General features: G+C 32.2%; 1 protein-coding gene across 1 annotated transcript; it reads right to left on the bottom strand.

Moving 5' to 3' along the window:
• Nucleotides 1-3,506: 3,506 nt before the first annotated feature.
• LOC111304102 (uncharacterized) lies at nucleotides 3,507-5,781 on the bottom strand. Its single transcript, XM_022900618.2, has one exon. The coding sequence runs from the start codon at nucleotides 4,380-4,382 to the stop codon at nucleotides 3,822-3,824; it is 561 nt and encodes a 186-aa protein (XP_022756353.2). The 5' UTR covers nucleotides 4,383-5,781; the 3' UTR covers nucleotides 3,507-3,821.
• Between the last annotated feature and the right edge of the window lie 7,139 nt (nucleotides 5,782-12,920).

Here is a 12,920-nt window from a genome sequence, read left to right on the forward strand (position 1 = left end):
AAATATCTGTTTTCTTTTTTTTTTTCAATTGATGTGAAGCAGTTTTCATCGCCAAAACCTACTGGCAAATTGAACCACTAGCAGGGAGATGGTGTTCTGCAATTTGGAGAGGGAGGATAGTGATGGGGAAAGATTACATGCAAGAAGGGGATTATTAAAATTTAAAGATGCCCAATCCCATGTGTTGCACAAGGTATGGAATTTTGCAATCTCGTGTATGGCCATGCACACTCGCGAGGACTCACAAGCCCCCTTCACTGTATAATATATATATATATATATATATTTATTATTGTCAAACTCTAAATATAATTCGATTATTTCATACAATTATTTTTAAAAAATAATATTAAATGCATATAATTTCTTCTTTTATGTTCAAATTGTAACTTTCTTTATACCAAAAATACATATGTTGCCATTCTAATGTTTGCAAAATTTTATATATAGGTGTGGAAGCATTTGTATGTATCTATCTATTTTTGTTCATCCAAGAATTATAATCTAATTAGTCCTTAATTTTAGGCTCGAGTATATATAATTGAATACCATTGAATCATGTCTTTTATATTCAAAAAATTAAGTTTGAATCTCTTATATATCTTCAATATTAGAAAAAAAAAAAGACTATAAGATCAAACAAAACAAAGATGACTTGGATTTGAATTTTTGGATAATATATAATTTCTCTGTCAATTATCAAATATTAATTTACAATGTTTTATGGTGCAACAGATTTGTGCATATCCCAACTATGAATGGATAAGGGATAGATTATATTTAGCGAGGGAAAGATCGATTTAGAACATAGTACAAAAATAGAATAAAGTTGACATCCAAATACAGAGGGACGAGAGAGATTTGCATGTAAATCATGAGAACAGAAGCTTTGTTTAATTAATAACATATGATCCCCCATCTACCCTACCCTAGCTAGCTATCAACTAGCCCCCTAAAAACCAGAAAAGCGGAAGAACAAGGACATTTAAAAAGAAACCCATCTTCTTTCTCGTGCTGATGATGTCTACAGTTATGCATTGCATGGATTTATCAGTTATTACTGATTGCCATGCATGCCAAACCACCCCATGTTTACATGCATGCATGCATATCCCGCCATGTCATCAACATATATGTATACATATATATATTTGCAGCAATATCTCAAAAATGATCTCGAAGTTTAATCATAGTTAATTATTAGTCTCTAATTGATATTTTTATTTTTCGAAGTATATGGAGCTGATTGGGGAAAACGTATAGCAGTTGAAGTTTAGTTTATTCAATGGTTAATTTTTTAAGTCCCTTTAAAATTACGCATTGTATACAATATATGCATTCCAAAGCATATATATATATATATATATATATATATATTACATGCACTTAGCTTGCAAATACTGAGTCCATTCATATCTCTATTGATTTCCATTGGATCGAATACCCTTTGGAACATCAAAAAATCAATCTGTGATGTATATCCCTTTTATATTTTCTATTACTGAGGATATAAAAATAAATATGCCATAATGGAAAATGCCTTTTACAAAACTTAGGTAGATCAATCCCAAAATTCAAAATAAAGTTTAACAAGTTTTAATGCTTTTTAAATAGGCATTTTGATTAAAGATAACAGCATAAATTTCTTTTTTTAATTTTCGGCCAAGAGATTATGAGTTTATGACATAAATTTACTTTATATATACTGATATATGCCTCTAATGATTTGTTGAGTTTTATCAATTTATTTATTTTGATTAACAATGTAAGATAGTATATGATTTTAGAAAACAAAGTCATTTTCTATTTTTATTTTCTTGAAAAATAAAAAATATGAATGGAAATGCGTTTGATAATTGAAAATGAAAATAGGTTTTTAAAAAATAAAAATGAAAATAATTTGAAAGATGAAAACAATTAAAAAAATAAAAGATATTTTCCATTGTGAAAATAAAGGTTGTATAATAGGTTTTTTCATTAGGTTTTACAAGTTATCATATTTGAACACTTTTTAATGTCATTAACTAATAAATATATATTATATTTATAATTAGATGATATTAATAATAATATCATTGAATATTTTATTTATTTCCTTATTTTTGTATTTTTAGAAAACATTTTTTATTTTCGCTTACCAAATACATTTTTTAGAAAACAAAAAATAGAAAATAAAAATTATTTTTTTAAAAAATAAAAATAAAAACAAAAAAAAAATCTGCGAAAGTTTCTGTTTCCGTTTTCTGATTGTGCCAAGATTAAGATCTTTCAATCAGTTCCATTTTTACAAGCCCACGACGTCCAAAGACTGTCAAAAAGATTGTTTCGCTGATCCTTCTTTTGGGCCCAAACAAATCCAACTTCCTATAAGATTGACCCATATATTCTCTGTTCAATTTTTTGGCATTTAACTTCTATTTGCCAACTTACATTACAATTTGATGAACCCTTTGGCCAAAAAAAAAAAAAAAACAATGATGAACTCATCAGTCTAATTTGAACCTCAAACTTTCAAACAACTCATCGATTAATGATCCTTTTACCATTATATCAAGACCTCATTGTTATAAAATTCATTACATAAGACTTTGCATATAACTTGGTATTAGATGGAGTGAGGGAAATTCCAGCCCAAGAAATTAAAGGAACGGTTATAGTTATAGTTTTGCTTGTATTTGATACAAATTTAACTGAATTTTGAAGAGAAAAGGAAAAGGTGGGGCATACAATGTATGATAATGACCCTCTTAAATCCTGGAATGTTGGGAATTCAACAATTAATGATTGGATTTCCTGACACCTTGAACCGAGTATGTGCGCAACTTAATTATATGATCCATTTTTTATAAACAATCATCAAACTGATTTTGGCTCAATTACTGGAATAAATTGATTTCCACCTTAACAAGAAGATGAAACACAAGTCTTATTCAGCTTAACTTAACACAATCTCTTAAGTTTTGCTTGATATGAAAGATGAAAATGAGTAAGAACGAAAATCTTTTTAATCCTTTGCAGGTGAGACCTTTCCTTCTAAGGTAAAAGATTGCAAATTGGATGTTAATAAGGGTAGTAATTTTATATCAAAGCTGTTAATTTTGCCTATTAATAAGAAATTTTTTTTATCCACTGAACAGAGGATAGAGAATGGGGATGGTGGGGTTTGAACTTCCACTTTATATGTTTTCCTAAATATTCTTAACTATTAGACCAAAAAACTAAATACAAATTCAAAGATCTTTCGTTTCAATAACTCGATCTCCACTTATAATTAAAATTCAAACATAAGATTATTAAATTAAATGTTTCAATTGCAGATTATATTCATATCTCATTAGAGTTAAAATTAAATAAATCACATAAAAAAAAACTTTCTAATTTAAGAAAAAACAACTATGTAATGGAAATATATGATGATAGTTACAATAAAAATATTCTAAAATACAATTGCTAATTACTCCAAATATATCACTACAAGATACAATCAGTTGTTGGAACGCAACTTATAAACGCTAGCTAGGGACAAGTAGTAACTTAGTACAACATAGCCACAAGAAAATCCTAGAATAATGTCCTAGAGTTGTTCATCATATAGAAAGTTAGAACTTTCAATTTTGAAGGTTTTGAGTTTAAATATTGGTAACTAAGTGGGAATTAGAAGACGGAAAAACTCAATTTCCTGATTCTGTTACGTACCACAAGATTTATTAGGCTTAATTTCAAGTGTAAAAAAACAAGCGATTAAACAAAAATGCGAGTATACTGCATACAATTTCAAAGGCTTGTTCCATGCACTTCCCTTTTGTCATTAATCTGGTCCGTCAGTTCACCATTGTGCGGTCACTAATCTCCTTGGCGATAGCCGGCATACAACTGGAGCTCCTTGCAATGCCACCCTTCTTAGGACCACTCTTGTCTCTTGGACTCATAGACTTAGCCCTGATTCTTGAACTCTTTTTCAGGATTTCTCTCATTGCCTCAGCTTGGTACAACACAGGGTGTGTCCGACCAAGCCTGTTGAACCTCACACAAGCACTCATATGCTCGTTTAAGGCTTCTTCTCTTTTGCCTCCATTCTTCTCCATCTCTTCATTGATAGCTTCTGCACAAAGCCCGCATACCAATTTCCCCGAGAACTTGTCTCGAACTTGACTAATGTACTCAGGAGTGCACTCCTCAGACATGCCACAGCACTCGCACTTGGCATCCTCAACTTCGGATATGGGCGGAAGCGTACTTGCATCAATGGCTTCTTTGCTTAGTTGAAACGAAATATCAGATATTGTTCTTTGAGGACTTTCTATCGAAAGCCTATGCTTGTTGATAGTACCGTTGCTCTGAGAGTGTGAACTAACGATATTCTTTTCGCTATTGGGTGCCATGGCAGCTGATAAAATAAATAGTCAAAGGGGAAATGAAAAATGGGGAAAAACGAGTTTCAGTTTCTTGCTCTTTCGTGTAGATTCGATCGGTTTTTAACTGATCAGACCAACGAGTTTCATACTTTGGAACAGATGTGAGTAACCCCTTAATTTAATTTATAGATGTGGTATTTCCTCTAGAAGCCTTAGGATAAATGTATCTGGACTGCTGAAACTATTTATTCCTGCAAAGTGCAATCAATAAGAGACTGAGAGCCAGGATCCTGAATAAGCTAGATTTTTCACGAGCATATAAGAATCCATGTAGTACTATTCTAGATTTAAACGCTAAAGAATCATGTGGTTGCTGCCTGGTGATCGGCTACATCAATGTAAATAACTAAATCCGGATTATAGGTAAAACCTTAACTACTAAGACTGAATACATGCACTATCTAACAAGAGTAGTCAGCTCGGGTGAACAACTACCTAGCTAGATAGAGAAATGTTATACTTTAATGGCGACATCTTGATTGACACCTCATTCATGTTCACACATGTTCACTAAATCATCATGTCATCATTTGTGAAAAATGAAATCATGAGATAAAATGGAAAAATCAAACCAGGTATGCATTAACTCTATTTTGCTGGTTCTTTGCTTTTTATTTGGCCATCTGTTTTTACTTTTTGCTTCTTCTCTTTATACATTAGATTGAATTGAGTGCCGTGCCCTACAGTATTATCTTCAATGCCCCTTAATTGTCTTCTTTTTTATGGGTCTGACACTATTTCGACTTTAGCTGTCAACCAGCTTCTCCCTCATCAAAATCCGTAATTACATCAACAAGGAAGATAACGACACCCGGATGCCTTGAGGAAATTATTGCTAAGGGTTTTTTCATCCCATGGGAAAATCTTTGGAAGAAAAATTAAAACATTATGGTTATTCACGAGATAGTCTACTCCAACCATACGAATTCCAATTGTTCCTGCTATGATAAAAAGGTAATAGAATATGATTTTTTCTTTTTCTTTTTAAAGATGTGATTTCTGAAACAACTGAGCATATCAATCTAAAGAAATCTAATATCACGAGAAATACATCAGAGCATGTGATCACAGAAAGTGAGAGACGAGAGGAAAGAAAATTTTGTAATAAAAGCATTCACAGGGGTCCCGGCGAAAAGGAAGAAAAGAGTTTTTGGCTTGCGTTTCGATTGAAAATTTAATCAAAAAGGCTTTTAATTGTGTGGTTTTCGTTTTCCTGAGTTATTTATACGGGAAAAGGGTGAACGCTTTTTGAACTCTATATGTTGGAAAGGTGCGCTTATCAATTAAGTTAAATGTATTCTGTCCGCCCTTTCAAGTATATATATTTGGATACTGTTCTAGGGAACAAACTTTTTCAATTTCTGTTTTCCTCTTGCGATGAATTTGGATGAAACCCATTTAGCCAATTGGCTATTTGTTTTAATCGCTTTGGTTTAAGCCTTTACGATTCTCAGAAATTCTAGGTGGAAACTGGAAACACAAACTTCTTTCTGGCTATTTATTGCATTGTTTATTTGTTAAACTGGCAACCAACTAAAGCATAAAGTGGTTGTTCTTGATTTTTAAGTACTTCAAAATACAAAAATCAACTCTCTGTCCTCTTATTACAGAGCTGAATTTAATGATCCATAATTGAAAATAAAAGTAAAAGTAGTAAATTACAAGATCTCCTACCACTGATTATGATCACCAGTGATAGGTAAACTAGCTAGAGTTAAAAACTTAAATAAATTCAAAGCTCGCTAAAAGCATTCCTTCTGTTTGAGAGTCAAGAGCCTACTGCTTCTAAGAAACATGCTTCATTATAATTTTGAGCAAAGACAAGAGAAAGGAATGATCCATTCATTCAAAATTTCCTTCATTGTAGCTTCACTTAGCGGTGTTCCTCGGCATTAATCCTTCATCTGCAGGACTGAACCCGAGTTTTGAAGGTAACCAATATAATTAAGCAGCTTAACAACTATTGTTCCCAGACAATTCTTCATTTTTTGTTTAGAGCTCCCAAAATTATCTCCCCGAGAAAGCAGGCAACCCAGACTTCTAGGTCTAGCAAGAAACGACACGAATAGGTTTTGTCGGTCTGTTTCAGTAGATGGATTCTGTGTCTTTGGAAGAGTCATCCAAACTGACAGAAAAAGCCCGACCCTGTGATTCTGAAGTAGGCTGTGCCATACTATAGGCACATCTTTTTGGGACCCAAGTCAGTCCTAAGGGAAAATACTGAGCCCATTCGGGGCAAAAAGGTTTGGGCCACTTGAGTTAGGCCAGAACGCCCAACATCAAAGGTAAATTATCTTCATAAGGATTCTACTTCTCCTTCCCCCTACCAAGTATTTCACTCCCATTTAGTAATTTTTACGCACAGCCTAAAGCCGTCGTATCTTTTTGGCCTAAAAAATGTCATCATATCATTTTTTTTTTGGTTTCAAAGGGGAAAAGCCCTATTAGAAGAAAAAGAAGAAGCTTAATTCGAAATCAAACTACTATGTTTTTTTTAAAGGCTTCGTATCTTTTTCTTTGTTTGGGACCACAGCTTATTTAAAATCTCAAATTTCAATTTATCAACCCGCCATACATACGCAGAGGTTGACAGGCAGGCCATTTACTCGATTCAGATTTTTTTTTTTTTGGGAGTTCCATGATCAAACTTGCAGGCCAGCAATTTTTCCTCTTCAAGTAAAGTTTGTTTTCGGTAACCAATTCCAACAACTTCAAGTTCAGAAGAACGAAGAACCGCAAACTGGTGGCCCATTTACCAGTTTTTCAATTTTCGTCATCTTTCAGGCAATGCCAAAACCAAATTAACCAAAAATGAATGATGCCCGTTGCTTTATTTTGTTAAAAAAGAACACACTCGCCATAGAAAATCAATTAACCATGCGTTGATTAACTTCCCTTATTTCATGAAGACTTTTAGCCTATTTTATTTTTTTTACTTTATTTTTTATTTTATATTATACTATCAATTTTATTTAAAATTTTTTTTTGATACATTATTAGTAAAATTTTTTAATTTTATAAGTAAAATTAAAATGACGATATATATCTCATTTTTTTAGATTAATTTTTTATATTTTAAAATATATATTAAAGGACATGTATAAATTTATAAAATTAAAAAATTTCACTAATAATATTTTTAATATTTTTTTATAATAATACAATTAAAGATGTTTTCAAACTCTTCATTAAAATTAATTTTTTGAGATAACTTTTTTTTTGAATTGACTAAATCACATTAATTTAATATATTTAAAATTTTACTTACACAATACTCCTTAAAAATCTAATTTAAACGAAAAAAATTTCCTTTTTTTATTGAAGAAAGGAATCCCTTGTGCGTCTCAATCTGTTACTAAAAAACTATTCTTGCTATTTTTCTTTCTTTTTCTCTTTTCTATAATTCCTTGAAATAAAAATAAAAGAAAACAATTGTTCCCGTTTGGAAACTACATGCACCTATACAATTGCTTGCAAAATCCACATGGCAAATAGTTTGAAGACGCCAATCCACTCTTTATTTTTTTATCTTTTTTGTTTTGGTCAAGGTTTCGTTCCTAACTTTGAAAATTGAAGAAATAAGATATATAATTATTTCGGCTCCATTTTTTACATTCTCAAGAATGTCACTAAAAAGTTTGAGCAAAAGGAAGAAAAGGATGTTGTTGTCTCCATAAGTAGGTGACAACTTGATTTTGGACCATCCATTCATATTTCGTCCTTTTTCACATGGACAAAAGAAGTGGAATTAACATTTTCATAACTATGTCTAAAGCCTAAAAATTAAAAAAGAGGTCATTCTACTCCGAACTAATTTACAGTTTCTTCCAAACAAATATGTCATACATGCATTCAAACACTTGACTCACTTGAATAATGTGTATTTTTTTCTCAAAGAACATAATTCGGATCCTTCCCTTTTCTAAAAGAATTATAACCATTGAATATGTATCTATATGGATTACAGAACATCATCCAACAGGCTATAGCGACGCACAATGTTGAGAAGCTTTGATCAATGAGCTGACAGTAATCATTGAAAACCATCTGACAGTCCGTTTCTAATGTTCCCAGCTACTTATCCCCTTTGGCAACACACACCCCAAGAAAATGCTAAAAGCAATAAGTTTGAGTGCAATACTTCACCAACTTTCTGGTTGTCTTCAATAAAGATGTAAAGAGCAGCCAAACCTTTCTCAATGCGCAAAAGCACCATCCTTTTATCCCTTATCATTTATGTCCATGTATATTACCTAATTCAACAATACAATTATAAAAAATGTTTAGGATGAACTGTTCCCAAGTGATAAAACCCTGAAAACATGAGAAAAAAATATTAACGGCAAACGTCGACAATTTTTTTTTATTATTTGTACTTTGATGTTTAAATCAATATTAGATAAAAAAAATAGGAAAAAGAATAATTTTAATTGTAAGCTTAGAGGCTAAAAATTTTAGTTAATTTAAAAGCATTTGATAGGGGTTATTTGTACTTGTGCAAGGGAAACTTGAGCTTAAAAGGCCCAAGGTTGGCATAGAGGGACTGGGGTTGACTTCATAAGCCTAAGCTAAGCTGGCAATGGATGGTTTACTTGAGCGATGACAAGTCAATATTTTCATGTGTCAGTAAATGGGCAACTAAGCTGGTTGAGCTAACGTAGAGCCCCAGATTTTAGGTCAACCCTGCACGTCAGCTTGATCAAAATTATAGAAATACCCTCATTTGTTAGCTAACTTATACTTTAGAGAAAAAAGTCCATTTTACTTTTTGGACACCAAAACCCCCATAACATTATGTTTTCCCACAAAGTAGTCAAAGGTATCAAACTAGGAAGAATATGGTTGGCAAATCTGTTATTGTTTAGATCATGCTACTAGTTGAACGTGGGTTTTTTTTAGGGCTTTTATGGCATCATTTTGATGAAGAGTTTTCATGATTGTCCCAAACTCAATTCATCGAGCTAATCATGACGCTATGCCAATGTGGATAAGATGGTGTCATTATTTAAGTTTGAGGTAATGCAGCCGACATGGTGCTTACAGATATTACATGATAGGTTCTGTATAGTGGAAGAGCTGGCATGATCCTTATACAGATTTACCTGAATCTACATTTATTAAAGAGAAAAAATTTTGGTAGTTCTTTGAATTACGGCTGAGAAGTTGAAGAGTAATCTTCGATAACCATTGCAATGACATGGCTTAATCTATGATATACAACCATTTTAAGACTTGGCTATATAAAAGCCCTCTTAGGCCCCAGCTTCTCACTACCTAGACTTTTTAGCTTTCTAGCCGACTAGTTCTTACTAATCTTAAAATTTTTTGGCCTTCTTTCACATAACTTTCTCCTCAAAATATTTTCATATGTTTCTCTTCTTTTTATTATGTCTTTTGATTCTAGTTTGTCTAATAACTTTAAGGTAGAGATAGAGGAAGGTTAGCTCGGATAAAAGAATTTTTCTTCGGATGATAAAGTCTTATTTGTCAATGTAAGAAAAGATTATAGTAGAGCTGTCTATTAATTAAATTCGATGTCTATTGAAGGCTAAAAATAAATAAAAAAATAACACTCGAGTAAAGGTAAATGGTTTATCATGGGATGAATAAGCTTCTAGCAATAATAGATTTCTACCTCCAAAACCTTTCAGTTCTAATAATCATGGTCAGTTCGGCTCTTCTATTTAACATTTTTTCTGCTTCCTCTACTCCCCCTCCAAACAATCCAATCCCTTTTTCTTTTTGACCTTTCAATAGTCTAAGCTTAAAATTTAGCTCTGGCTCATCTTTTAAGTTTAAGAAGTCTTCTAACTCCTCTTTATCTTTTTTTTCCTCTGACATAGTGAAGGTCCCGGCCTCTATTCAGGCTCAATGCCCTACTTACTTTTTAGAAGCTGAGTAATCTAGTGATAAGGCTTCTAAGGCTAAGCAGGCTCAAGGTTCTAAGTAGGCCAAAAGGTCCAATCAAGCTAAAAAGAAGGGTGAAAATGAAAAAAAGGCAAAGACTATCGACAATGATAATGATAATGACCTCGCCCTCTTCTACACCTTTAACTCCGTAAGCACAACCCTTAAGAAAGTGATGAAGACTCTAAATGTGAGGCTAACCCCAATGATTGCCTTTAATTGTGCTTTATTCATCATTTCTTTGCAATGAAATACTAAGACTCTATTATGGTCGATCTCATTTTTTTTTTCATTTTTTATTTTTAAACTTATGTTAGCTTATAATTTAACTATCACCTAGTTCACTCTCAATTTTTTTAGGTATATAGTATGATTTATTATTCTTTGTAAAGAGTTAGGTATTCTCTCTACTATCCCTCTTTTTAATAAATTTGTTGTCGTCAAAAAGCATTTACATGGTAAAAGCTAATTCTATGTAGCAACTCAACACCCAAAGAAGATTTTTACCAATTGTTCAAGCTCAATAAAAACTTAGAAGGTCATTTTCCTTTATATGGAAAAGGGTCAAGGGGTTTAAAAAATTAATAATGGCCTGGGCATTTTTTAAAATACCAGGATTGGCCCCTTAACTATGGACTAACTTAGTACTTGACATTTAATAAACAACTTTCTCAAGGAAAAAAAGTTAATAGTTAATGCTTATGAATTGACCTTCTCTAGTATTATTAAAAAGATCAAGTATTGGGGTAAATGATTAGTAATTTTGCACAACTAACTTTGTTTTTATTAACTTTGTTCTACTCTTCTACTCTCAACTCGATTTTGTTATTGAGGTAGGTATTTACCAATTTTGCATAACTAACTTTGTTTTTATTAACTTTATTCTAACTTTTAGCTCTGTTTTGTTTGTTTGTAGATATGGCTGGCCGAGGTGTAGATGGCTTCGATATGTCCCATTTTGTATAACTTTTTAAGGGGAGAAGGAGTAGTAAGGCCCTTTTTCAACTTAATGCTCCCTATCGAGGGATTAAAATAATTGACACACCACCTCTTCAATAAGGCCAGGTTAATGACGAGAGCTCAGCTTCACCCCAAACGCTGAAGTAAAAGACTGCTACTCAGAAGCCCTAAAAAAGGCTAAGGGTAGAGTCTTCTTCCTTCAAACCTGTAGTCAAACTTTACCCCTCCTTTAAAAAGGTACGCATCATGATAAAGTTTGCCTCCTTAAAGAATGCCTATAAAGATCATAAAGTGGTGAGAAAGATTACGCAAGCCATCATATCTAAAAAAGGTTCATCTATCTTTAAGCTCGACCTACTTTAAAAATTAATATTTTATCTTATTTTGATCACTAAGCTCTAATTTCTTGTACATAGTTTCAGATTTACTTCTATCCTTTATTTTACAAAATATGGGACTAGACCTAATGTATTATCGAGCTCTCGATCACTTTTTCAAGATTGAACAGGATATTAAGAACTATGTTTGAGACCTCAACTATCTCAACGAGGGGATGAAGAAGCTTAAACTCTCTAATTCAAAGTATAAAAATTCTAACAAAGAGCTCGACATGAAAGTCAAGGGCTTAAGCCAAAGGCTTCAGGATATCTCTATCCAAAAAGCCACAATTGAATCTTTGCAATGATAGTCAAACCAAAGGCTAAGAACAACGCTAGTCGAGGTAAAGAGGCTAAAGAGCAAGCTCCATATTGATAAAGAAGTTGAGCAGCGGATCATGGATAACTTTTTCACGTCCAATGACTTTTACAACATACAAACAGACTTTGCTCAATACAGGTGCTTAGCTCATTCGACTTAGCATTGAAAAATGTGAAATTTCTTTATGCTAATCTTGACTTGTCAATGATTAGCATAAATAATCTTCAGTCCCAACATATTACAGCACCAATCAAAACAATCCAAGATAATGAGGATAGAGAGATTAAGGCCATTATAAATGTTGCTTTCGAAGTTGAGCAAAAGAGAAAAGGTGGAGAGTATGAGGTGAAAGCTCAAACTAGTAAGCTTAGAACACTAGTTTTTAAGAAATAACTCAAAGAATGGGCTTAAGATAGTTTTTTTCTTTTTTTTTGGGTAATTTTTTTGTTCTGATTTTATACATATTCATTAATGAAAAGTCAAAATTGTTTACACTTTTCAACTCAGTTCTGCTATATGTTCTCAACTTAACTTAGCATATCAGTACATAACTTGTAGCAAATAACTTCAAAAGTAATGAAGAACTAAAAGTAACTTCAAAAAGTTTTAAAATTATGCCAAGTCTAAAGTTGGTCATAAAGAACTTTGCCGAACATGATGAAATATCTTGGGCTTTAATTTTAAAGAATTTACCAAGTATTAGCTTGATATCACTATTAATCGATCTTCTCCGTAACATTAGTGATTTATGATATAAATGTTGTTATGTGACCAGCTCGAACAATTTGAACATAAAAACTTACTGTGCTCGTAATTCATATAAGTCTAAGGTCGATTTTTGGTTTCATTGCTCATGTAAGTCTGAGATTAGACCTCAAACAGTTTAAATATGACATTGTTACCTTAGGCTTAAAATGAATAAAAGAATTGACAAAATAT

Source organism: Durio zibethinus, chromosome 13 (genome assembly GCF_047325235.1).
Source record: "Durio zibethinus cultivar Kanyao isolate XHJ-2024 chromosome 13, ASM4732523v1, whole genome shotgun sequence".
Lineage (NCBI taxonomy): Eukaryota > Viridiplantae > Streptophyta > Magnoliopsida > Malvales > Malvaceae > Durio > Durio zibethinus.

What these genes read in the sequence shown, in the direction of transcription:
- LOC111304102 (XM_022900618.2), bottom strand. Translation starts at nt 4,382, where the DNA reads ATGGCACCCAATAGCGAAAAGAATATCGTTAGTTCACACTCTCAGAGC.